The sequence below is a fragment of the Limanda limanda genome, chromosome 15, assembly GCF_963576545.1.
Source record: "Limanda limanda chromosome 15, fLimLim1.1, whole genome shotgun sequence".
NCBI lineage: Eukaryota > Metazoa > Chordata > Actinopteri > Pleuronectiformes > Pleuronectidae > Limanda > Limanda limanda.
This window is the reverse complement of record NC_083650.1, coordinates 17,466,069-17,490,566: the sequence shown is the minus strand read 5'-3', so window position 1 is coordinate 17,490,566 and position 24,498 is coordinate 17,466,069. Positions and strand designations below refer to the sequence as shown.

Below are 24,498 nucleotides of genomic sequence, written 5' to 3'. Positions count from 1 at the left end.
TTATTTATTAATTACCTTACTTTTTACAAGCTGGAGAATTCAGTAATTTACGGAGGCCTGCTGGCAGGAGGGTGGAGGAGGAGGTTGTTTTTCCAGCCCTGAGGGACAAAAGGCCCTCTCAGGTTAGTGAGGATGTCCAGTAATTCTGCACCCTTAAGTCTGGTGCTGTGACTAGACTTTATTTATTCCAATTGAGATGCGTGTATATATTGTATAATTTACTGCTTATTATGAATTCATTTTTAAAAACTATTTTGCTGGGTTACTCTTTTCGGTTTCCTTTTCCCATTCATTACTGGACAATATGTCTTGTGCACTAAATAAAATAGTAAACTCTGTATTTTACAGGGTTTACAGCTTTCACATTACTCATACACAAGCATAATCATTAACTTTACAGTAAAAACATTTTGATGATTGTAATTATTTTTGCTGGACGATTGAACGCTACAAGGCGTAACTGTTAAAAGGGGAATTACAGTATTTTTCAACCTGGGCCCTATGTTCTGGAACGTAGTTGTGTAAATGAATGGTACACACAAAAACTTTTGGAACGGGTACAGTAGATCGTCTCCACCGCCAGCTGCGTCATGGTGGCGCTTGCTACGATGTAATGATATGGGGCAATGGAGTCAGTCCACTAAATATCCAATGCATGTATTTTTCCACCAATAAACGACTGAAATTGTTAGCGAATACATTGGAGTCACTGTAGATGTGTCGCAGCTGATGTTGGAGATGAGCTAAAAGTTAAGAACCATCAAACCACATTTTTAAACATGGGGCCCAGGTCAAAAAATACCAGAATTCTCCTTTAAATGGAGTTTAAAAATATCTTCATGAAGAAATAAATAGGGAAAAGCAGCAAATCTCTTCTCATGAGTGTGAAGCTGGAACAACATGTACACCAGAGCCCTAAAGTAAGTGCGGAATAATAACCATGCAGTACCTGGCTCTCACTACAGTCGCTGGGGTCATCGCCGTGAATGGCCATCTGGTAGCAGGCGTACAGTGCCACCGACTGCTCATAGGATGCTGCGAATTGAGGGTCCTCAAAGCTGACCGGCACTAGCCTCACCTTCAAGCACAGGGTGTGGAGGGAAAGGAGCAATAGGGCGGAGGGAGGTTTGATTTTTGTTAACAATGAATGCGAAGATGGTGAGTAATTAGGAAATGTATTCAATATAAGAAAGGAGAAGCTTTCAAGGAAAGGACAGTGTAGGAATCAAAGATGGAGGGTGTATACAACAGTGTTATACAAGTGCTTTGGCATTTCAGGGTTCACATCAGTCTCCTAGTCCCAGAGGCAAGTTGGTAACACAGTAGGTCTGTTTTGAGTTTGAGACCTGATTGAGGGATTTTATCAGATTGTTGTAGAAATCATACACGAATGCTAGAAAACAATGGGATCTAGGAGACTGAAAGTGTGTTTTCAAAACAGCAAAGAGAATGGGCAACTTGAGGATGAGGCTAGTGCACTGCCCAGCTTTTACCCCAGATCGCACGGAGAGGATTGGGAGTTCACGATTCAAAACGGTGCGTGTAAGCAGCAGGAACCCAGAGCCGCGTGTGAATGGATCATCTCAGCTAGACACACAGACTCTTCCAACACTACACACTCCTCTCGAGAAGGTAAACAAAGTGAGGCAGACTGCACGCACAAGGGAAATTGTATTCTCGTCACTACTACCTAAGCCTAAATTGAAATGAGATTCCAGTTGAGACACGGGGAACGATATGATGACACGAGGTAAATGTGTGAAGGTCGGGTGGGTTCAGCTGACAAAACTGGCCCCCCCAACACGTCAAGACTAACGACCCGACTGAGGGCCAACTCCAACACCTGGAGAAACACTGCTCCCGACCATGGCGTATGGAAACATTTTCCCCTCCATTTCCTCCCCTTTGACTCACGCTCTTATACTCATACACTCTCTTTAATACTAACATGTTAATGCACTTTTTTGTAATTCATACAGACATTTTGGTTTCTCCCCATGAGACCTGATGTCAGAAAGTTTAAGCAGCAGTTATTTACAACTACATATTTTAAATATCTATGGAACAGTCCTGACTTTTGTTCATTATGATTCAAAACAATGTGAATAGCCATTAGATTATTAAAGCACAAAGTTAATAATGATTACATGTCAATTATTGAAGGAGAATTAATTAGAAACAGAGGCACTTTTACAACCACTACCTGGTCACATATGTTAACATAAATGAAATTCCATCCAGTACCAACAATGTAGAAATTATTGAACCTGTTGAATTTTTTTGAACATTATGGTTACTCAAAACTTGAAAATTAGAAGTCCTTCTGATGCCCCTGTAGGCCTGTAGTCAGCCCTCTCCCTCCCTCCCTGTGTGCCCCCTACAGCAGGTTGACCTACGCGCCCCCCACCCTCTGACCTGGCTCTCGGAGGGTTTGTCAGGAGGGTCCTTGTGAATGGCCATCTGGTAGAGTTTGTACACCTGGTAGGAGGCGTCGAAAGAGGCTTTGAACTGCGGGCAAGGGGGATTGGAGCGCACTAGCCTCACCTTCAAAAAGAATATGTGTAGACAAGGGTTAACATGAAAATGAAAAAAACAAACTGCTGAGAACATCATGAGTGGTGATTAAAAACTCTGAAGAGGAACACATCAGAAACTGAAAAGAGAGAACAGAGAGACAGAACTGTGACACAGACATAAGCACACCCTCCTGTAGCTGAGTGACATTAAGGGTTTAACCATTTAATAACTAAATGTGAAAACATCCAGTTAGGATGATTTAGTCTGTACATTTTGTTTCTATAATTTCACCTTTAATGAAGTGCTAAGTCTCACCAGTGTCAGATGTAGGCTGGGGACATAAATAATACACAGTGGGGTGTGTTATGCCTATCTCCATTGAGACACAGAAAAAACATTTGTTGTCATAGTTCAGAAGAACTTATGGTATTTCTCAAAATGCAGAAATAAACATTAGCCTATTTACTGTAGTTTGTATGCGAGTCCACTTCCAGTGCTTCACCATGTCCCTTGAGAAGGAAAATGTATCCTTGAGTCTGATCATAGCCAAAAGCAACTAGTCTGCAAACTATTCTGTTATTCACATGTCTATATGATGAACATTGAAAACAGAGTCCATGTTCTACTAACCTGGAGAAAATATGCAAGTTCCCAAATAAATTAATGCATAACTACACATAATGGATGCATAATGAACCTGAGGCTGGTACCACCCAGGTGTATTCATCAGTCCCATTTGCAACTTTACGCAGAGCATTTCTTATTGCTTTCACTGCCGTGCTATGCATCACGCTCAATTGGGAGGATCATGAGAAGCCTGAGATAGAGAAGAAAAACTGGCGTGTTGCTAATGACACATAATTTAAAGAAGAATCCAACTTTCTCATATTCAAGCCCCATTTAATTAACAGTCTCTTGGTTTGGAAGCTTTTGTTGGCCGTGGAGGCTTTGCCATATGAATCCCCCTGGACAGACAGGATAGAAGAACTGAACCTGAGGTTTGTTTGAGTTGGAGCAAAGTGGCTCTCTCTCCCTCATATGACCACTTGGCATCCACATTCTTTAGTCCACCAGAAGCGTTAGGCCTCTTACATGAAAAGGACAATGTTCAAGTTCGGTCTTTTTGATTCTGTTCTAAAGCTAGAGATATATTGACAGACTGAAATCTTTTAGTGAACAAACACTGGGGCAGACGTGGGCCGCATGCAATATGAAATCCTAACAATTCTCATAACAGTCTGGAAATTAAAACCTGAAGTCTGATACTTTGAGAATGAGAGTGCAGTGGCTTTTGTTTGTTTTTAATTAAAAATGAAAGATCCATGTTTTCTCAAAGTTAATCTTTAAGACCTTTCACTACACCATTATGAAGTAATAGAACAGAGTAGAATACTAACAGCCAAATAATTTCATGTCGGCTACAGGAGATTTAGGGGAAAATGCTACAATAATATAAGAAGAGAGTGGAGACTGTGGACAACACTCCTGAGGAGAAATGAGGTTCCACACTTTCCACAGGAACCAGATGGGCTCTGATTGACGTTCTCACACTGACCCCTGGTGGTGGATCGTCAAATCATATGGATTTAGGGCCAGGACACACAACTATGGTACTGTACATAAATCTGAAATTACCTGTCACTGCAACATATCTCTTTGCATAGACATTTAAATGAAATCATAACTAATGATCTTCTCTGAGGGCACAGATTACAGTTTTTACAGTTATTATGTTGAGAGAAATTTCAAATGAACAGTTTTAAAGTGAGCTAAGGAGCACCAAAGTTAAAAGCTGCTCAATCACGCATTTTCCTCTATATTTGTATATTTCAATATTTTTTAAATATGTCATATGCATCCTGCGGTGTATTCTCATCAGTCAAGTAGCATGACATGTGTAACAGATGTGTTTATGATGGAACTGAGCTGGACTGCATTTAATTACTGGAGTGTAAACATCTATCCTCTGGTGCCGTTTTAAAAAACATCTTTAAACCTCGTCAACAGTAGAAAAAACCCAAGACTCACACACCATCACATAGGTTCATCAAACTGCTTATCATCCAAATTGTCTTTTAGCCACATTTAATAAAAAGCTGAATGTGTCAAATCGAGGCACCTCTTAATTATTTCACTTTTACAGAATATGTAATTAACCATTATTCGCGAGGTATAACCTTGTGTTCATGCCCACTTAGTGAAATTGAACAATAATTTCAGGCAAACAAATTAATCCTATTAAAAAAAGCTGACTGGGAGAAGGTGATGCAGTCAGGTCTCGGGGGGTACAGAGACGAGAGGCAGACACTGCCTGGTTCATCACTGCATCTGGCTCAAATCTTGGTCAAGACCAAGGATGACGTTACTCTACCAACCTCAGCTTGCGGCCTGCGCCAGGGATCTTTCTACATTGTTCTGCTCCCTGCCAAAAGTTCATTTCCATGTCCTCTCATACTGGCTGAGCTGGGAGCTGTGGTTTTAATGTCATCAGCGGGGAAACGCGACCCAGTGTGTGCGGTGTGCCTGTCATTTGGTTGAATTCAAAGTGGGAAGGGGTGTTTTTTCCACTCTGCTGTGGCCAGCTATCCTCTCTGCACACATAAACACATGGTGAAGTCACTGGGGTGAGGGAAGAGGGCTCTATGAGAGCAGCCTTTGGAGCTAACTGAACCCAAACATTATGGACACAGAAACTAACAACAATATTTCTTAAATACGGCTACAGTAATCACAATAGGCTGATGTTTATTTCAAGATAAAAGAGAAAAGAAAGCACCTACTCAATATTTCTGCTCACCTCAAGGCAATGAGAAGACTTGTCAGGCAATGACTCATCGATGAAATCTTCTAGGGTTTTAGTTTTGCTTGCAGGAGTGGGAGTGGGTGGGGTAGAAGAGACAATGGAAGAGACCCCATCAGTGTTTTGTCTCATCTGTTCTTTCTGAAGACGTCGCTCCTTCCTCAGCTCCTTGGCCTTACGACACGGCGGCCGGCTGGGATCAGCTCCCATTACTGCACCTCGAAGAAAAGAGAGAAGAGGGGGAGAGTTACGGAGAGTGTTACAAAAAAACAGCATCCTTAATATACTTTCATTGAAAAGACATGAAGAATGTGGAGAAAATACAGGCAGCTGTGAGAAATAACTCAATTACTCCTTTTTGGATGTAGATAAAAGGTTTTACTTTCACACTGCCTTCTGAACAAGACCTAACACAGGAGGGGGAAAGGTGGGAACTTCGAGCTGCTGGTATTGCTAAGTCTCAAATATGAGACAGATTTTGTGAGCGTTAGACCGTGTTTCCGATTGTTTTTCTCCCAGCCCCTGAGGGTAAATGGGCTGCCATGTTTGCTTTAGTGTACCCCCTGCCTAAGAAGCCAGTCTTAACAGAGAGCCCTATGGAAGTATTTTTCTTGTTTTCCTGCCTTAATACTCTTTACATTACATCATTGCTTAGGAGGATATAAAACAAAAAGTTCTGCGATAGTGTAGTCCAAGTGGTTAGCAGATAGCTAGTGTGTATTTATGAAGGAACAGAAGACGCAGAATGAACCATGGGTGTGTTTTTTTATAAAAAAAATAAAATAAAAATCAGTGGTCTAAAACACATGAATGAGTAGCTCTTTTCACAACAGCTGACGTTGCTACTAACACGACAAACTCATACACTTCCCCCCCGTATTACTCTCTCAACAAGACTAACGTTAACATTCTCTGCAGCAACTCAATCTCTCCCCGTTTCCCTCTCTCAGACCCCCTCCTTATCCTTCTGCTGTTCCTCCTCCTCCTCCTCCTCCACCACCACCTCCTCCTGGGCTATTGCCAAGGCCTCCAGCTCTCCGGGCATCCCATGTCAACAGTTTACACGCCCACATCCTGTTTGGAGCAATAAGGAAACGAGAGCCATTTCCTGCTTGTCTTATTGCCAGCCGCCATCAGCTCACATACTAACTTTCCCCCCCTCTCCGTCAATGTCACGAGGAAGAGAGGGACGCCCGTCCCGACGAGTGCAACGAGAAAGTCTGGCACTGGTCGGGGTTCACTGGGAGGGTTTGGCTTCATCTGACTCAAGCTCAAGGTCATTTATCTTCTACTGTAAAGGTTAATTCTATCCTGTGAATAATAAATATAGACCACATCAGGAGCTGTGTGGAAATGTTGCCTTCTATCAAGAGTTCTGTGATCTGGGTTTCTGTATCACTAACAGTTGTGTTATTCCTGTGAAAGGTTTGTTTCTAAGTCATTAGCATTCAGAGTATCCCATTAATGTGTATCTGTTTCTTGTATCATCACATCGATGTCCCTGCCAGCTGCAGTTGTCTTGAAAAGTAAATGAATGGAAGCACGACAGGAGGGAAGCATTTCTCGAATATAAACACAACCCTGGGAGTTATAGCGTGGTCAAATGGTTTTCCTGTCAGAATAAACACAGCGAGGTCAAGAGCAACCAGAGTCTGGACTGTGTTCATCACACTGACTCAACCACAAACAGATCAACTCTTATCCACCATCACTACGTCCACGTGGCTTCTCCCTATAATTACACACACACAACACACACAAACACACACACACACACACACTTTCTCTCTCTCAGACGCAGGTACTCCTGAGGACAGCCTACGCAGCGGAGGTGAAGATAAAGCCTTAACAGATCAGTTCCTGTGGAAGACAGATGCTCCCGCTCCAGCAGTTAGCACTTCATAAAAGCTATGACACTCTCCCTCCCGGCTTCCCCTAAGCGCACATACAACCCAGAATCAGATTAAAGTTGATAGAATTGTGACATACTGCTTTATTGTGTGTAAACATGTATCGCCAGCAAATTAATTTACTCTGGGAGGAGCACGCCATTATCGGTTCATCCAAAATACTTCTATAATACTCTATAATTTTATGGGATCCTGTACTGGCTGCCACCTTGGGACAACTCTGCCTACGTACAAACACTCAACACCACTTCCTACAAACCAACAAATTTGGGCCATTGATCATAGTTAAGATTTGGTATTAAAATCCTGGCATTAAAATGTGTCCACTTTAACTTATACCAAAATCTGCACAGACAAAGATATGAACACTGTTCTATTATGGATTTGCCTTAAATCTAACCTAAGCAATTGTTTCACTTTGCAATAAAGTAAAATGTATATTTCGTAATCTGCTAATATTACAAAATAACTTCAACTTCTTTACTGCACCACTCTTTTCTATATTGATAAATAGCACAATTAAAGGGCACAATTTCAAAGTGGAATACAAATACAAATAGTTTCTCTACTTGTGATTACTCAAAAGCAAACCACTACACATGAAACTTTCTGTAACATAATGTTCCATATGGCCTTCTGTATCTGTTTACCTATGACTTTATGAAGGCTATACAGCAGATGGGAAACCAAGATTTCTCAAGCTAGAACTGGAACCTGCCCAAAGCCATAAAGAGCTCCGGTCATAAACCTACAGGAGAGATATGTCCAGGTGTTTTCTGTTGGAGGTGAATAAGCGGGGAGTGGAGAACCACTGGCTCAACGTAGTAAATCCTCCTTGCTTCCTCTTTGCTAGCATCCTGAACAGGCTTGTACTTTCCGCCAGAAGGAGGGAGAGGAGGGTGGTGCTGACACAGACGTAAAGGTAGAAGGACACTGTCACTGTTCAAGTTTTTCTCTGTATGTTTATGTCTGCATCTGGATCAACCTGTACCAGCACCAAGCTTCCTGTTTCAATACACGTAATTATCATTTGATTAATGAGCATGGGGCCTGTTCTCATTCGGAAAAAAAGTGGTTGAGGCAAGAAACACGGACATTTGTTAGAAGTGAAGCTTCCTGTCTAATGGGAGTTTATTATCTCTTCACTATGATTGTTATTAATTCATTACTGTGAGTTGGCCGTGGGGATATCCTGTACAGAGTGTAAAGAGAGAGAACATGACAGATAAGCCCAAACCGGGCACGCTCCTGAAAACACTGAAGACACAGCAGCTTCATTCACCAAGCAGCTGCACAGTGGCGTCTATTACAAAGTAAACAGTGACCCCCTCTGGCAGGCAATGGTACCTCAGTTCTAAAGGAAAAGCGCAGTGGCCCCTTTACAAATGACTATAATGAACTTTCACTAAAGCTACAGTTTCGACATTTTAAGTCGTCATTTTCTAAATAAAAACAGCACCTGATAACTTGGTCATAGGAAAGACAGCATGAATTACAGCAGCCACACAGAGATGCCATAATGAGTAGATGACAGTGTGGAGTCAGGATGAAAGATGATCAAAGGGCACAAACTAAGATGATTTTATTGTGCCTAATCAACCTGCCCTTTAAAGCTGAACCAGCAATCATTCATAAATCCTGTGTAGAATCCAGGTAGGTCAAATAGTGGCTTCTCAGTTTTAAGAATCTTCTCATTGATATCACATCATATTTGAAAAATGCTTTGTATTCTTCCCCACAGCACGGGTGCAGACAGGAAATTATTATGAGAGCAACACAAACATGGAAGAGAGTGAACGTGACACACAATGGAGTCGATCTGAACAGGAGAGTCCAGACTCGTAAAAGATGAGACTAAAAGATAGACTACTCGTGTCACATGGAAGTGGATCGGGTATGAAACATCTTAGCGTGTAGTAGGAGTAACGACCAATGCTACGCATCTGCACCTGGAGGTGAATTGACCTCTATTTGGAAATTCGGTTTGTATTGCACAGCCCTTGATGACTGATCGACTAATGATAGTAGTTCCACATTCATAGTTAATGTTTGTTATGAAAACCAAAAGCAAGTTGTTGATTTAATAAGCAAAAAGAAGGACTTGCTGAATTAAGAGGTAAATACTACATAAAAAACGATAATTAACGTTAATTAAGAGTAACCTTAATAACCGTAATAACTTTTTTCTAGTAAAGCAAGAACAATTTCTCACCTGCTTTAGTTGATGTAGCTGTTCTTCCATCCCCAGCAGACATTAGATCATTCTTTGTGGTTTCTGGGCCTGAAGGTGCAGCATCCGCTGCCTCCTTCTGAACTTCAGTGACAGTGGGACACTCTGAGACTTCCTTCTGAATGTCTGTAATGGCCGCACACTTCACTTCTGCGTGGCAGGCTATACTTGGTTCCTGTGGACGAGCTTCTTCACACACAGAATCCATTGGCTCAGCTACAAGGCACAAAATCAACATCGCTGACACTATTTATGTGTTCTACAGAGTGACAGTACCAGCACTGTTATCAGTCTGTGTCCAACTCTAACTGTAGTTTCAACACTCAAAGTCAACTGCTGACCAACAGTCTCAGAGTGTGGACTGCTGACAGCTGACGAACTACTGAATACCAATACAGAGAAAATCATCATGCAATACAGACACCTTAAGATTTATTTTACATTATAAAAACACCCTCACCATCATCCTGTCCTTTTGGTAATTCTCCATTGGAAATGAATTTGTTCATCTTCTTCAGGCTTTTCTTGTGGGATTTGGAAGGCTGAAATTTCAGTGCATGACATCTTGATGGAGAGCAAAAAAGGTAAATGTTTGGTTAGAAAAGCATGTATTATTCAACTCTATACAACTAAGATGGGTCATCGTCATATGATCTTGACAGATCTGAAGCTAAGTGAAGCATAAATGACAGGAGGAATTTCTAATGGGTAAAACATCATTACCTGATGGTATACTGTGGACAGCACGTCTTGTTCATTATGGGCTTATACACATATTTCCCACTTCTGAAAAAGAAGACGTGAACAGCCATGACATAAACAATGATTTGAACTATATGAATGATAAATTTCAAACAGATCCATGTGTCAGTATACAGGGACTGGGCTGAGCCAGGAGAGAGACACTCACCTCCTCCAGCCTCGATCTATGAGGTCTTGATAGTCTTGCACCGTCATGGTGTGAGACCACATCCCTGTAGGAAAAAAAAAAAAAAAAAAGAACATCACAACTTGAAATCATTTCTCACTTGCACTAATGCTCATGAACTGGCAAACCCAAACAATACTCCGATTTTGTTTCATGGCAAACTCTGATGCAAGTCAAATTCCACGAAATGGGCAAAAAGCCTTGACTTGCACTTATAATAAATCTTTGTAGGTGACAAAAAATACAGTCAATGAGAAAATATACTGTTAAGTGTTTCATGGCTAACTTGAAGGAAAACTATATCAGAACCTGGCATTTGGGCTCTGACAGAACAGCTCATTAAAACAAGGCGGAAGTCTTATGCATGCTTATAATAAGGTGTAATTTATCTTCATGCTGAGTGAGAGTACCATAGAAAGTCCATATTATCATTTCAGATTAAACCTCACTGTTCCTCTTGGTAAATTCCCACAGTGCATTAAGCCCCCCGTGGAAACAAATAAATTATTTGTAGCCACAGCAGCTTGGACCCTACTTCCCAGAACTGAGATCTGAGCTCTCCGTTTCAACTCTTGACCTTTTCCTCTGCAACTATATACACACAGTTTGCATGTGCACTCACACCAAATATGAGACCACGATCAGTTTACATCTAAATAAACCCAGGGAACTGATTGTGTACCAGTTCACACAACACACACCAAGTTTGCAACTGAGTATAATGTTCCATGTCCCAGGAGACGGATGCTTAGCCAGAGTCCGCAGAGACAAGGCAAGAACACAGTGTGATCCAACAGAGCATCAGTTCCCCACTGATGCAGTAAATGAATGGAGCTAGAGGCTTATACAGTAGAAACACAATGTGAGCGACAGATATCATCATCACTGCACCATTTGTAGAGCTTTTAAATATGTGAATTTATAAATGTAAAAAAGCATCCGTTTTAAATATCTTATCGATCACATAATCATAATTATGAATACAATGTCAACACCGATCTGATATACACAGTGTCACTACAAATCATTGACAGTGGTCCAGCGACACAGAACGCTGTATTGGATGAACGGTATTTGCATTCAGTGTTGAGTGATTTCTTCAATCGCAATAACAACAATTATGAGTGAGAGAGACTTGTAAAGTTTAAAGCAAATCAAACATGTAAATGGTTAAACCCATTGAACATGACTTTCTAAAGACTTTCAATAATAAGTATATTTGAGGAACGACAGGTTCAGCCCAAATGCATGTTTACTGAGAAGTCAGACAACTGGAAACCAGACGTTTAGAAAGGTAAGAGTTCTAGAGAACAAATGAATTGAGCCATTTGAGCTTAATGTGAGGAGAACAGCTGCCGTCATTATGGCACAACACAAGCGCCTTTCAATCGCTCACACCTGATCCATTCTCCAGCCTCCACTGAGGCATGACAGACACAGGGACACAGAGCAGGCCAGATGTGGTCCTCTGTATTGTGGACTCAACAGTGCTGATAACATCACAGCATCAGTCACATAAAGGACAGTGTTATCTTCCTGATCAGCTTCTTGGAAAAGTCTACAATACAACACTGCTCATTTATCTGATAATCAATTCAATTTGTTAGCTATAACTTGATTATTTTCAGCTGCTGTAAACATTTCTGACTCTTGTGTCCTGAAATTATGGATTTCAAGTCGTCTAATTTAACCTCCAAACACTGGAACTGACCATAACAGTTACACAAAGATTATAATCTCCAATCTTCCTCAGAACCTTCTATCTGCACATGATTTAACAGATTACCACTCTTATCTTAGATTAGACAACAGCTCTCGTCTGCTGGCTCCGAGCCCAATCGCTCATTGACTTCATCAGGACCTGCCTGCAGCCTAATAATAGTCAACCTGCTCCCTTCAACTGAATGACACCGTTTTGTCCAGCACAGGAAACCCCTTTGCATCTTCTTACACAGCTTTTTTTAAATCGTCAAACTTTTAATAATGCAGAATTACATTAACCAACCTTGACGTATAAACAACAGTCAGAACAAACTTAGCTTGAGTCCCATTTAAGATCTCCTGAACTGTCTACTCCCAATACCAGTACAGTAGACAATAAACCTGCACTGTAGGTGGTTGCGTACTTTGTTCCTCTTTTGTGAACACATTCATGAGAGTAATGTTCCTGACCTTTTTGCAGGACATTGAAACACTTCCCTAAATTAACATATTACATCAAGCCAATGCATAGGAAGCTTGCTGGTATTTTTCCAAGCTCCCATAACTTCACATTGAGTATGCAATCCTACCGCAGACAGTGGTGGGAGACGCTCTTTATGAATTATAGATACACAAGACACAATACTCACAAATACAGTCTTTCAACCTCTCTGTGTTGTTTCTCGCTTCCTCCTGACTGCCAAAGGATAAACAGACTATTTTTGTGACGAGAATCATGTGTTTGTGCAAGTCAGGCATCCTTTTGGGAAGCTTTCTGACAAAAAGATATGTAAACAGTACTTTCTTGTTTACACTTCATTTGTGAATTGAAGGAGTTTCCTCTGTTCTACCAAACTACAGCAGGGGCGGGCTTTGAAATACAATAATGAGACATTGTGAGAATTAGAAGAAAATATGAACTATGTAATGAAATGTTTATAGCCATTTCAGAGTTCCTATGGATGTGAGCCCTAACAACTGGATCAGGGGGAGAGGATCCTCATCAGAGCAGATATACCCGTTTTCTCATCTAGTTAAACTGAACCAACAATAGAAACACATCAAACCAACCAAATGAGCGTGTTGTGAACTCACTGTCTCCTTCTCAGTGTTTATGCTGTGACAGCTCTCAGTACCTCAGCTCACACAGTATGAGAAGTTCGTGTAGGTTCCATTCAGTGATCATTTGCGACCTGTACTTTGGTTTTGTGTAACGTGAAACGACGTGAGCATCAGCCCAGAACTAACCCACAGGCCTCTGGTCCAGTGTCTCAGCTCAGGATGGACATATGAGACAGACATCCGCATTTTCCCGTAAGGACACCAGCCTCGTTTTCCGGTGTGTAACACCACTCGATAGCTAGCTTGATGCTAACAGGGATGCAACTATGTCTACTGCTAAATTACTGACATTGCAGCGTTAGTCTTGAGTAAAACACTGTGGCACAACTGAGCTACAATAATAAAATAAATACACCAGCGTAATACTGCTTGTTTATCTGTCTGTTTAAACAGTTGGGCTGAACGATGCTAACGGCTACAAACTTAGCTTGGTGAGCAACCCCAACATCATCCAAGTAACATGAGGGAAACGCAGACTGACAAGTGCTCTCACTATGTCCTCAACTGTCGGTGCATTCACTGTAACTTGTTGTGACATTAGCATCCAAGTGCTAACATTAAATTAACCAGCTCCCCCTTTAAACACCGGTTACTTGTGTCCAGCGAGTAGACGGAAGCTAGGTAGTTAGCATTAGCCAGATCTGTTCTGTAACACGGAGAAGCTGCGTTTCTCCGCCGCTTCGTTCAGACACTTACCATGAGAAAAGTTTCCCTTTTCATTTTTACAGTAACCGCAGCGGTAGCCGTCGTCCCCGCCGAAATATTCGACTATAGTGAACGACTTGTTCGCTGCCATCTTTGCTGTGGGACAGATGACAGCCGAGCTTCCCGGTGACCGGGTGCAAGTACTGCGGGCCGGAAAACCACGCCCACTCGCCGGCGTCACCAGTTCACAGCGTCCAGCCCTTTCCCATCTGCACGTCTCTGTTCTTAATGGTTTAATAAGAGTGTAGAATAGATGGATTCAATTAATAATAAATATGAAAAAGTAAAGCTCTATGTGCAAGGGTAGCAAATATGTGATAGTAGTGTTTGTCTGGACAGACTAATATGTTGCATTTTAGCTGTTCAGTATATTTGAAAACTTGTTATCTTGATTGAAAAGAACCCAGAGTGTGCAGAACCCAGCTAAAGTCACTAGATATGGATTTGTATTTGAATCTGCCCCCCTAATCACACACACGCATAAATGTCTTCTTCACTCATAAATTATTTACTTGTGTTATGCTGTGATTGTTGTCTGTAGGTGGGCACACTGAGGCAAATTCCAAACAACTAAGTTGCGTGGTAGTACAGCATTGAATCTTGAATCTTTAGTCAGTCCCCTAAACATGCCTGATGTTTTTTATCAAGATTTGGGAATTACTCTCTATGAAATACCTCACAATGTTCATAAGACAATGAGGAAAAATGCCCTCTCTCTTTCAACGTCAAAGTAAAACAAGTAATTAAATAAAAGTAATAATAAATAAAACGAAATAAATCCTAAATAGGCCAGCTCCAGGTCTGAACCAAAATGTAATGGGTTCTTGCCTGACCTATACCACCAAGTTTTGCGGTGATCCGTTCAGTATTTTTGGGTAATCCTGCTAACAGACAAACAAAACCAAAAATAACTAATGCAGGCAAAAAACAACCTCCTTAGTGGAGGTCATAACTAAAGAACCCCAATACACTAAATGTGTGTAAACCTGGGGAATTCTGATGAAGGTTTTTAATAACAGTGACAGATGAAACACAAAAACATGAGTTACGAAATGTACAGCATATTTATTAAGTTTGTGCAAAAAGGACAGCAAAATAAAACTGAACTGAGATCCTGCAACAAAGAAGATCACCAAGGATGTGGGTTTTCCTTTAGAAAAATAAGTTAGAAAATCACAGCTGGGCCAATGATTTATCTTTCTGCTACTATAAAAAAATGACCTTTCAGGAGAAAGAGCATTGTCTTCATGATTTGTTTCACCTGTCACACATACATACACACATAATTTGTTTACTTTATCAGTAATGGGACAACCAGTCATTTTCTCAGGAGATGGGTATTTATCATTTCTTTTGTTTTGATTCCCAGGTTTGTGCACAGGTTCACATAACCAGCATCTTGGTGGTCCAGTAAGATTCGCCTCAGCTTCCTGCACCAAACTAATGGATTTAGACAGATTGTGGAGCAGCAGCTGAAAAGATGAAGTGCTTCTTGCAGACACACACCTTTATATAACTGGGTAAACCTCAGTTATCTCAACTCCTGGTGATGGCTCCTTGATTGGACACCTAATTAAAGGTCCCCTGGATGACAGGGATGTTTTCGTGGAGGTATTTCATACTGCCTTGCTCAGAAAAGTCAGCCACAGTGTGTCCTTCCCCTCGAAGGATCCACTTGGTGGTCAGAAGCCCCTCCAAACCCACTGGACCTCTGGCATGTATCCGTGCCGTACTGATTCCAACTTCAGCTCCTGCAAAATGTGTACAATAAAATGAATGCTTCTGTCCTTATTTCAAAACAGTGGTACTTCAATTCCATTCATGAGAGGATATACAGTTTATTCTCACATTTCTCAGAGAACATTGAGAAATAAAACCATGTCTGGTGGCTGTACATACCTAGACCGAAACGGTAACCATCAGCAAATCGAGAGCTGGCATTCCAGAATACACAGGCACTGTCCACCTGCTGCAGAAACTGTTGAGCTGTGTCCTCGTTCTCTGTAACAATAACATCTGTGTGGGAGCTGCCGTACTTGTGGATGTGGTCCACAGCATCCTGCATGCTGTCTACCACCTCAATGCAGCACTCCAGCTCCCCATACTCTGTCCTCAGAGACTTCACCTCGGATGGGCTGAAAGTTAAATAGGACGCAAACTGGGGACCTGCGTGGATCTTGACCTGTGGGAAAAAAGAAAAAAAAATTAAATGACCAAACTCTTCAGTTTCTGGAGCTCTAACGATCAACAAATAAAAAAACATTCCCCCATGCACTCTAATTCTGTGTGTAATATTAGTGCATACGATAGATAGATAGATAAATGGATGGATGGATAGATGGATGGATGGATGGATGGATGGATGGATGGATGGATGGATGGATGGATGGATGGATGGATGGATGGATGGATGGATGGATAGATGGATAGATGGATAGCTGGATAGCTGGATAGCTGGATAGATTACTTTATTCATCCCCGAAGAGAAATTAAGTCGTCATAGCAGCCGGTATATTTGAAAACAATAAAATACAATACAATAGAATAAAATGAAAAATATTGAGGTAGAAAGAATTAAAACAGAAACACAAGATAAATAGGTAGATAATAGTTCAGTATATATATAGTATATAATATAACATAATATATATTTATATATGATAGTAATTATACCAATATAATAGCAGTATATAGTAATAATGGCAGCAACAGAATATATAATAATAATAGTAAATATAATAGTAATATGTACACATGTATAAATATGTGTATATAGACTTATATATACAAAGAAAATATACAGAGTATGATATAATATGATATGACATATAGTAGAGGTATAAATATAAGTATTTGACTATACAATAGATAATATGATATACTATGAGTGTAAGAATATGTAGACAGAGTGTGCAAAAGACAATGTTATTGTATAAAATGATATATAATATCAATATGGTTTATATTAACACATATCACATATGATGTGAAGTAAGTGTATATGGAGCGGAGTGTTGTACAGGGTACACAGTGCAAGGAGACAGGTATATTTAGTGCAAAGTTAGAGAGTGTTTGGAAGTTTCTTACATGTTCTGCTCTCAGCATATCAATCATCTGGTCAAACATAGGAGTTCGCAACAAATCTCTGTGAATAAGAAGCGTCTCCATGGCATTGCAGGCTGCAGGGTAGTCACATTTGGAGTCTCTGACTAAAATGAAACACAAGTTAATAAATTAATTCAGCAGTTCTGGGTTACACAACCAAGTAAAGTAAAAAAAAATTCAAAAAAGTTAATTAATGTGTGACCAAATACTAAAGAAACACATACCAACTTCAATGGCCTTGTCAATGCTGGCGTCACTGTCTATGTAGACGTGACAGACTCCCTCGCTGTGGCCCAGCACAGGAATACCCTTTGCTGCTCGTTGGATTTCCCGGACCAGCTGGGACGAGCCCCTCGGAATGATCAGGTCAATCAACTTGTCAAGTCGGCACAGATCCTCAACTTCTTCACGTGTGCTCACCTGCACGACACGGTAAATTCAAGACTCTTACAGAATATTGGACTGTATATTGAGATCATGTTAAATAAAAAACACTAGCTGTGTCTTAATCTGGGGGCCACATCCTCTGGAGGCTGCATTTGAAGACTGATTGCATCCCAGCAAAGAGACTAGGCTCCTTCAAATGCGACATACAAATGCTTCCTTCCCAGAGCAATGGAGGATCCACCAGGTGGATGCTTCCCGGGCTATCCTTTCCCCTGATTCACTGCGCTCCAGTTACAAATTAAGTTTTTTAAAGAGGGAATAGGCAAGCAAGGTGAAAACGTAGGAAGAATTTTTTTTTCAATGCAAGTACCGGCTTCAACTTAACCAAACAGCTAAGGGCTCCTATGATAAAAACATCCTTCAATGTTTTGAATCAACCGAAGAACTTTTTCGTTTATAGGAATGTTGCTAGGTGACAGCTTTAAGGGCTGCAAGGACAAGCTGGTGTCGCAATAAGAAGATCAGACCGACGTGGTCTACGCAGACGATGAAGGATGCAGCAGACATCAACTGTGTAGACCGGGTCCTCAGAAGGATGCAAGCCCTAAATTAGGACACAGCTATTATGTTTATGTAATGTAATGCCTTCAGTTTTACCAATTGAATGGCATCGGTCACACCATGAATGGAAAGTGCTTCCTGGGTTAGTTGATGTAGAATTTTATTGGTGTTGAAAGCTTCTTTCCCCCCCTTCAAGAGCAAAGCATTTCCACTGGCAATAGCCAGAGCCGCCACCTGAAACACAATATTAAAAATGTGAACATGTGACTTTAATGACTTTTGGCGAGAGTTGAAAATAAAACATGTCTCCCAAACCAGCAGCTAATGGTGACTAAGTGTTGTTCTTGACTAACCTGTGGGAGACAATCAGGACGTGACTCAAAGATAACCAGCAGCACACCGATGGGGACAGTGATCTGTTCCAGCTCCAGGTTGTTCGCCACCCTGGTCCTCCTCAACACCCGACCCACGCTGTCCTTGGAGGAAACAGCCAGCTGACGGAGGCCAATGGCGAGGCTGTTTAGTTTGACTGTTGACAGACTCAGTCGGTCGATCAGAGCCTGAGAGAAACGACCTACAAGGACAAACAAAAAAACCCACTGTGGATGTGCATCTCCATCACTGTGGTTGATGTATAATTCACATAATTGATTATCTAGTACTAAGATTCACTAAGCCTCTCATTTATGCTGTTTATGTTGGAGTTCTAAAAGCACTTAGCCCACAAAGTGCATAGTGCAGTGTTCCGTAACTACAGCAGGTCTTGGCAAATTTTCCACGTCATCTAATTTGTTTGAACATGTAGCTCTTCCTCCAACGGTGACAAATTAATGGTAACATTTCAATAATAAGGGTATATGGCCTCTACTAATGATGATATATATATAAAAATATAATGATTTCGATTTTTACCAATTCAAATATACAATGAAACAATGTGTTCATCAAATACAATTTGGGATGAAGTCATTGTTTCTTCTCTCAACAAACAGAGGCATAGTAATACAGGTGCATGCAGCTGTGGATTATGGTGATCAGTGTCTCTTCTCTGGGACTCTGTACCTGATTCGTTTGCTAATTCCATGTCTTTCCTGTTGGCGCTGAGAATCTCATCTTTCTTTTCTGTGAGCAGCTCAGAAAGATAGTAGATGATCTCTCCTCTCTGCAAAAACAAACACACATATCATTATAATTATTTTATCTCCATACCCCGAGGTATTTTAATACTACACTTTACGACCACACTTTGGTAATAAGAAACTTGCCTGTTCAGGAAGCAGAGAAGCCAGAGACCTTCCTGCATGTCGCGCCATCTCTGTCTGCTGCTCCACAGTTGGACCTGATAGTGTCAATAATAGAAGCATTAAATATGAAAACACAAAGACAATAAGTGGCTAGAATAATCATTCATGATGGTTTCACACTACCTGCAGGCTTCACTTCTGAGAAGAAGGTGCCCAGTTTCTTCCCTTCCACAATGTCTGTTATGACGTGGCCGGTGACTTTAGGATGTGTGCCATTGGCAATGACTACAGACGTCCCACCCTGCAGTGCCCATAGGGCTGCTTTCACCTGACAGAGACATCATTGAGAATAACTTTTTCATTATTCGACAAACTCAGGTCTGTTTACACACAGAGATCAAACACTTTCTGTCATGCTGACCTTGGCTTCCATGCCTCCGATGCCAACTCTGGACTTGCTGCCGTACTTGATCGACTGCTGGTCTCCAGGATAGAAAATATCAATAAGCTTGGCATCATCTGTTCCTGGGGGACTGTCGTATAAACCTGTAGGATAGATTTTTTTCCCTTTTTAGATCATTCAGAGAACCAAAGCAGACATGCGGACATCAATATATTTTCATCAATAAAAAGAGACTTGTCCAAGAAACCAGATGGTATGTACAGCAGAATTTTTTTTCATATGACAATGAGTCCTGGGCCATTTGGGCTGTTTTGACAACTTTTGATTTTATCATTATATGTACTACATTAAATGTTATAAATAAATAAAATAAAATGTTTAGCTTACACATGAATAGTTTTGGCGCATTACCATAAGAAATTCATTAGAAAACATTTAATGGCAAATAAAGTGAACTAATATTAAAGTTTAAACATAAATCATAATAAATCCTTAGTAGTTATATCTACCTTCAACATCAGACAGGGCAATCAGAAGATCTGCTTTCATTTCAACAGCCAGCCGTGCAGCCAAGCTATCATTATCTTTGATGCTTATTACCTGTAAAACAAACAGAACTGTCAACACGGCGAAAGGAAAATCACTGTATCACACATTCTCTTGTAGAATAACAGCTTATGAGCTGCTACCATGCGACAAAGGCCTCTCACACCCATTAAGCTGCAAAAACAACATATGTTCATATGTTCTTATCAAAAGGAGATAACACAAGCAAATCTGTGCACGATATAAAGGCAATTATAATAGGAAAATCTAACTGAGCAAAGTAGCCATGAAAATAGACCATATGACCAAGAAGCAAAATGTTAGTGAGGGTGGAAATATAAAGATGAAGAACAACATACGTCTTAAAATATGCATGCCTAAATCCTCTCACCATTACAATCCTGACCCACATTAAGTATTCCCAGCATGCCCTTCACAAGATACCTACATTTACACCCTGTAGGTCACTGTTGGGAACCGGGGGTGGAACCACGGCATCGTTGGTGTTTATGATAGGAACTATGTTCATCCGCAGCAGTTCATGGAGCGTGCTGTTTAGATTGCCACGCTTCTGCTCGTCATGGAAATCAAGATTGGTGACCAGAATCTACAGAATTGTTTAAAAAAAATAAAATTGTTATATTCACGTAATTTGCTGTCAGTATTTTATTCTATGATAAAAAAGAAAACTGTATTACATACTTGTGCAGTGCAGGTGCTGTACTGGGTGAACATAGCTTCATACAAGGCCATCAGACCACTCTGACCTGCAGCTGCACACGCCCTTGCCTCTAACACTGGAATTGACTGAAAAACAAAGATATTTCACAGGGTTAAACTTGACGTTGACAAACAACATTACACAAATGCCTATCTAAATTATTATGTTATGTATTATTCACCATTTGTTTGAGTTGGTTCTGTCCAGAATGCAAGGCTTGTCTGACACTTTGAGACAGCAGGATCTCATGTCTCAGTCTCTGCTTCCCGAACGCCACAGCACCACTGGTGACGATCATCATCTCCCTCCCTTGATTGTGAAGCACAGCCACCTGAGAGGTCACACAGAGACAAGAACATTAAATTTCCTTCAAGGCCAAGATTACTATGATCCCACATAAGTTCAAGTTTACAAAGCCATAATCCAACAATATTAAATTATAACTTCACACCTAAGATTTTGCTTAATTGCCTCTTCCTGGACATTAAAAAAAAACTCCCTTCAGAATATAGACCCTGGCGGTTGAACGTTTGAACCTCTGCTACATGTTGCCAGTGCTTAGGCACCCGGAGCTAAATTGTGTCTAAGAAACAGAATGGTCCAGAGCCGTTTGAACTGCTAGCACACAGGTGTCTTGTGACGGGGTGCAGCCCACTTTTGATAAGAGGGTGTTAACCTTTTCAAATATACATACCTGTCATGATGCAGAGACATCACAAATAGTTGACTCATCTTAGGCATTTGCCTTTCAAGTTCCAAGATGGTTTGAAAGATTGGGCCACATTCAACCCATGAATGTAGATTCTTTATAACTTTTGTAATAAATGTGATATTAAAACCAGCATTAATACATCTCATGAAACAACAGTCACATAATTGAGTTTACAGCTCAAGAAACAGATTTGAGTGTGTAGTATTTGTTTAAGCTTTACCTGCTCTACTATTGAGGCCAGTCGCCCCAGTGCCAGGCCACACTCATCTCCGCGAGTCACCACCGCACTGCCCAGCTTCACCACGATGCGTTTGGCTTGCTTTAACTCACTGCGGTGGGCAAAAGACTTCCCATGGGGACGTGGAAGTGAGACTGCAGAGAACAACAACTGTTAGATTTGATATCACATCAGCAAACACCACTGCAGTTTACATAGCATTGAGATGGCGAAAGTAGGATGAACTTCGGATAAGATGTTGGTAGGATACTCACACTTGGCTTTTGAAAACGCTCTGATGGAGACCGGGGAGACTTTGGACCTCCAGTTTCTGGAAGGCAGGCCAGAGCACAATGCCAGCCTAGCCAACATGACACTGATGGATGAGGGCAGCTGTCATCAACACACAGAAGAAACTTTATGTTATGATAGACAGAGTATATCAAGTCCAAGTTTTATTTATTATTTGTCATATGCAAGTTAACACAGGGTCAATGTTAGAATGAAAGGTGTTGGACAAGAAGAAGCAGGTCAGCTCAGCAGTGCAACAGTTCAATAAGAATAGAAGCAAGGTAGAAAGAGCTCACTATAAAAGAAGTCAAACACAATACAATACTAAAACTACATATATATATATTGCAGTTTATGGATGACTGTCAAAATAAATAGGGAAAACACATGACAACACAAATCAAACATGCTAGGATTGCACATAGATCTCGCTGCAGAGCTTTGCATCATGGATCATAATGTTTAGCATTGTTCAGTGATGGTTCTCGAACTTGTAACACTGACCCAGATCACACGATGCTGTGAGTTCGCTTGTAAACACATGTTAGCTTAGCACTATTCCCTGAGAAAACCCCTCTGATATATGTAAACCCAGCTAAGTTAGCAGGTGGGTTAACACTGCTAACAGACTGTGGCTAGTTGTGTCGTGTTATTGCTGTCAAAAGATCCATGTGGTTAGCTGGTGCTAGCTACCGTTAGCAAACACCAGCTCCCTCGTTGCTTCGCTTCGCTGTTATTTCCCACAAAATGGACGTGATACAGGTTTTGACCAAATGACAACTTACCTGACGATGTCAGAATGTACACAAAAGAACCACAACCGCGCTGGTGAGAGAACTACACTGGGGACACGTAGTCAACCCAACCCGGCGAGAGAGAGCCGCTGCTGCTGCCACATCCACAGCACACGTTGGTGGAGCTGCGCCACAACTGAGCTATTCACCAAGGACATGTACGTGGGATGTGAGGATACGTCAGCGTAGAGACTCGTCTTTTACACAGAAAGCGTAGGGGTTTTTTACGTACGTGGAAAATAGCACCGTCGATGGGCGGACGCTGGAGTCGCTGTAGGAAGTACAAGTACGTGGATGAGAGAGTAAATATAAGTGTTATATTTAGAATCAATTAAAGTGTAGGTGTATGAAAATATAACCTGGATTTATAGACGTCTTTAAAGAGTAAATATCTAACTAAGATAGATAGATAGATAGAGATAGATAGATAGAGTACTTTATTCATCCCCGAAGGGAAATTAAGTTGTCATAGCAGCCGGTATATTTGAATACAATAAAATACAATACAATAAAATAAAATAAAAAATATTGAGGTAGAAAGAATAAAAAACAGAAGCACAAGATAAAATAAAATAAAATAGGCACATATAGTGCAGTGGCAAGATGATGTTAATAGTACTGATGATACGATGTTATTGTTAGACAGTATATAAGAATAGTACAGTATATATAGTATATAATATAACATAATATGCATTTATATATGATAGTAATTATACCAATGTTAAAGCAGTATATAATAATAATGGCAGCAACAGTATATATAATAATAATAGTAATAGTGATAAAATAATAGTAATTATAACATGTACACATGTATAAATATGTGTATATAGACTTATGTTTACAAAGAATATACAGAGAGTATGATATAATATATGATATATAGTAGAGGTATGAATATAACTATTTGACTATACGATAGGTAATATAATATACTATGAGTGCAAATATGTAGACAGAGTGTGCAAAAGACAATATTATTATTGTATATAGAGAATTTGTGGTATGTCTGTGATAATGATAAATGTGAAATATTGTTGTTTTAATATTGATGCCTTAGAATTATTTGAGGCCCTTGACTATTTTTTATATTATTTTCAAGCTCATTTAATTGATCTTCTGTGTCTGTATTTGATAAAGTTGACTTCATTATGAGCGCTGTTTTATGTAGAGCTTATAAATGACACTATTAAATGTTCCATATGTTGTTCTAAAATGTGTACTTCAATAAAGACGAGGGGAAATAATTGAAATGCAGTCAAATGTAAGTATCGGATATGTGTGTTTATTATGATTTATGAACAAAAATATCGATCACCTTAAAATGTAAAGATCTTAATCAATTCAATAAACAGCAGTTGAACATATTAGTTGTTGACAAAATTGAATATGCCAATAACACGTTGGATAGAGCTGACTGTTCTGTATAAGTTTTGTAAATTAAAATGAGTTTCTGACAAAATAATCTTAGATCAAGGTCCACTTGCTAAAGCATCATGCACATACATCTCAACAATTTAGTTTTATTTATTTATTTATTTCAATTCAATTTTCTGATGAAGGCTTTGAGATAAGCCCCTGAAAAAACGGGCAAATTCCCC

General features: G+C 40.3%; 2 protein-coding genes across 7 annotated transcripts in view; both read right to left on the bottom strand.

The window, feature by feature from the left end:
- The window catches only part of LOC133020903 (arginyl-tRNA--protein transferase 1), a 53,680-nt gene extending 39,632 nt beyond the window's left edge, over positions 1 to 14,048 (bottom strand). Inside the window, exons 1-8 of one of the 6 annotated variants that reach the window (XM_061087657.1) lie at positions 13,905 to 14,048; positions 10,368 to 10,431; positions 10,181 to 10,243; positions 9,918 to 10,021; positions 9,440 to 9,673; positions 5,315 to 5,529; positions 2,416 to 2,544; positions 950 to 1,078 (exon numbers count right to left, since the gene is read on the bottom strand). In XM_061087657.1, coding sequence (XP_060943640.1) covers positions 950 to 1,078; positions 2,416 to 2,544; positions 5,315 to 5,529; positions 9,440 to 9,673; positions 9,918 to 10,021; positions 10,181 to 10,243; positions 10,368 to 10,431; positions 13,905 to 14,004 — 1,038 coding nt within the window. In that variant the 5' untranslated portion in view covers positions 14,005 to 14,048. Of the gene's footprint in view, positions 1 to 949; positions 1,079 to 2,415; positions 2,545 to 5,314; positions 5,536 to 9,439; positions 9,674 to 9,917; positions 10,022 to 10,180; positions 10,244 to 10,367; positions 10,432 to 13,904 lie in introns of all 6 variants that reach the window. The other 5 variants (XM_061087651.1, XM_061087652.1, XM_061087653.1 and 2 more) reach the window with 5 other exon arrangements.
- A 910-nt stretch (positions 14,049 to 14,958) lies between these two features.
- On the bottom strand, positions 14,959 to 23,027 carry LOC133020323 (delta-1-pyrroline-5-carboxylate synthase-like). Its single transcript, XM_061086840.1, has 17 exons — positions 22,886 to 23,027; positions 22,085 to 22,202; positions 21,813 to 21,964; positions 21,062 to 21,211; positions 20,862 to 20,966; positions 20,608 to 20,766; positions 20,123 to 20,213; positions 19,632 to 19,756; positions 19,394 to 19,538; positions 19,232 to 19,305; positions 19,029 to 19,128; positions 18,320 to 18,540; positions 18,063 to 18,200; positions 17,243 to 17,438; positions 17,001 to 17,122; positions 15,813 to 16,095; positions 14,959 to 15,664 (listed from the first exon to the last, which is right to left on the bottom strand). Exons 2-17 carry the CDS (start codon positions 22,179 to 22,181, stop codon positions 15,483 to 15,485), a joined length of 2,340 nt encoding a protein of 779 aa, XP_060942823.1. The 5' UTR covers positions 22,182 to 22,202; positions 22,886 to 23,027; the 3' UTR covers positions 14,959 to 15,482.
- Between the last annotated feature and the right edge of the window lie 1,471 nt (positions 23,028 to 24,498).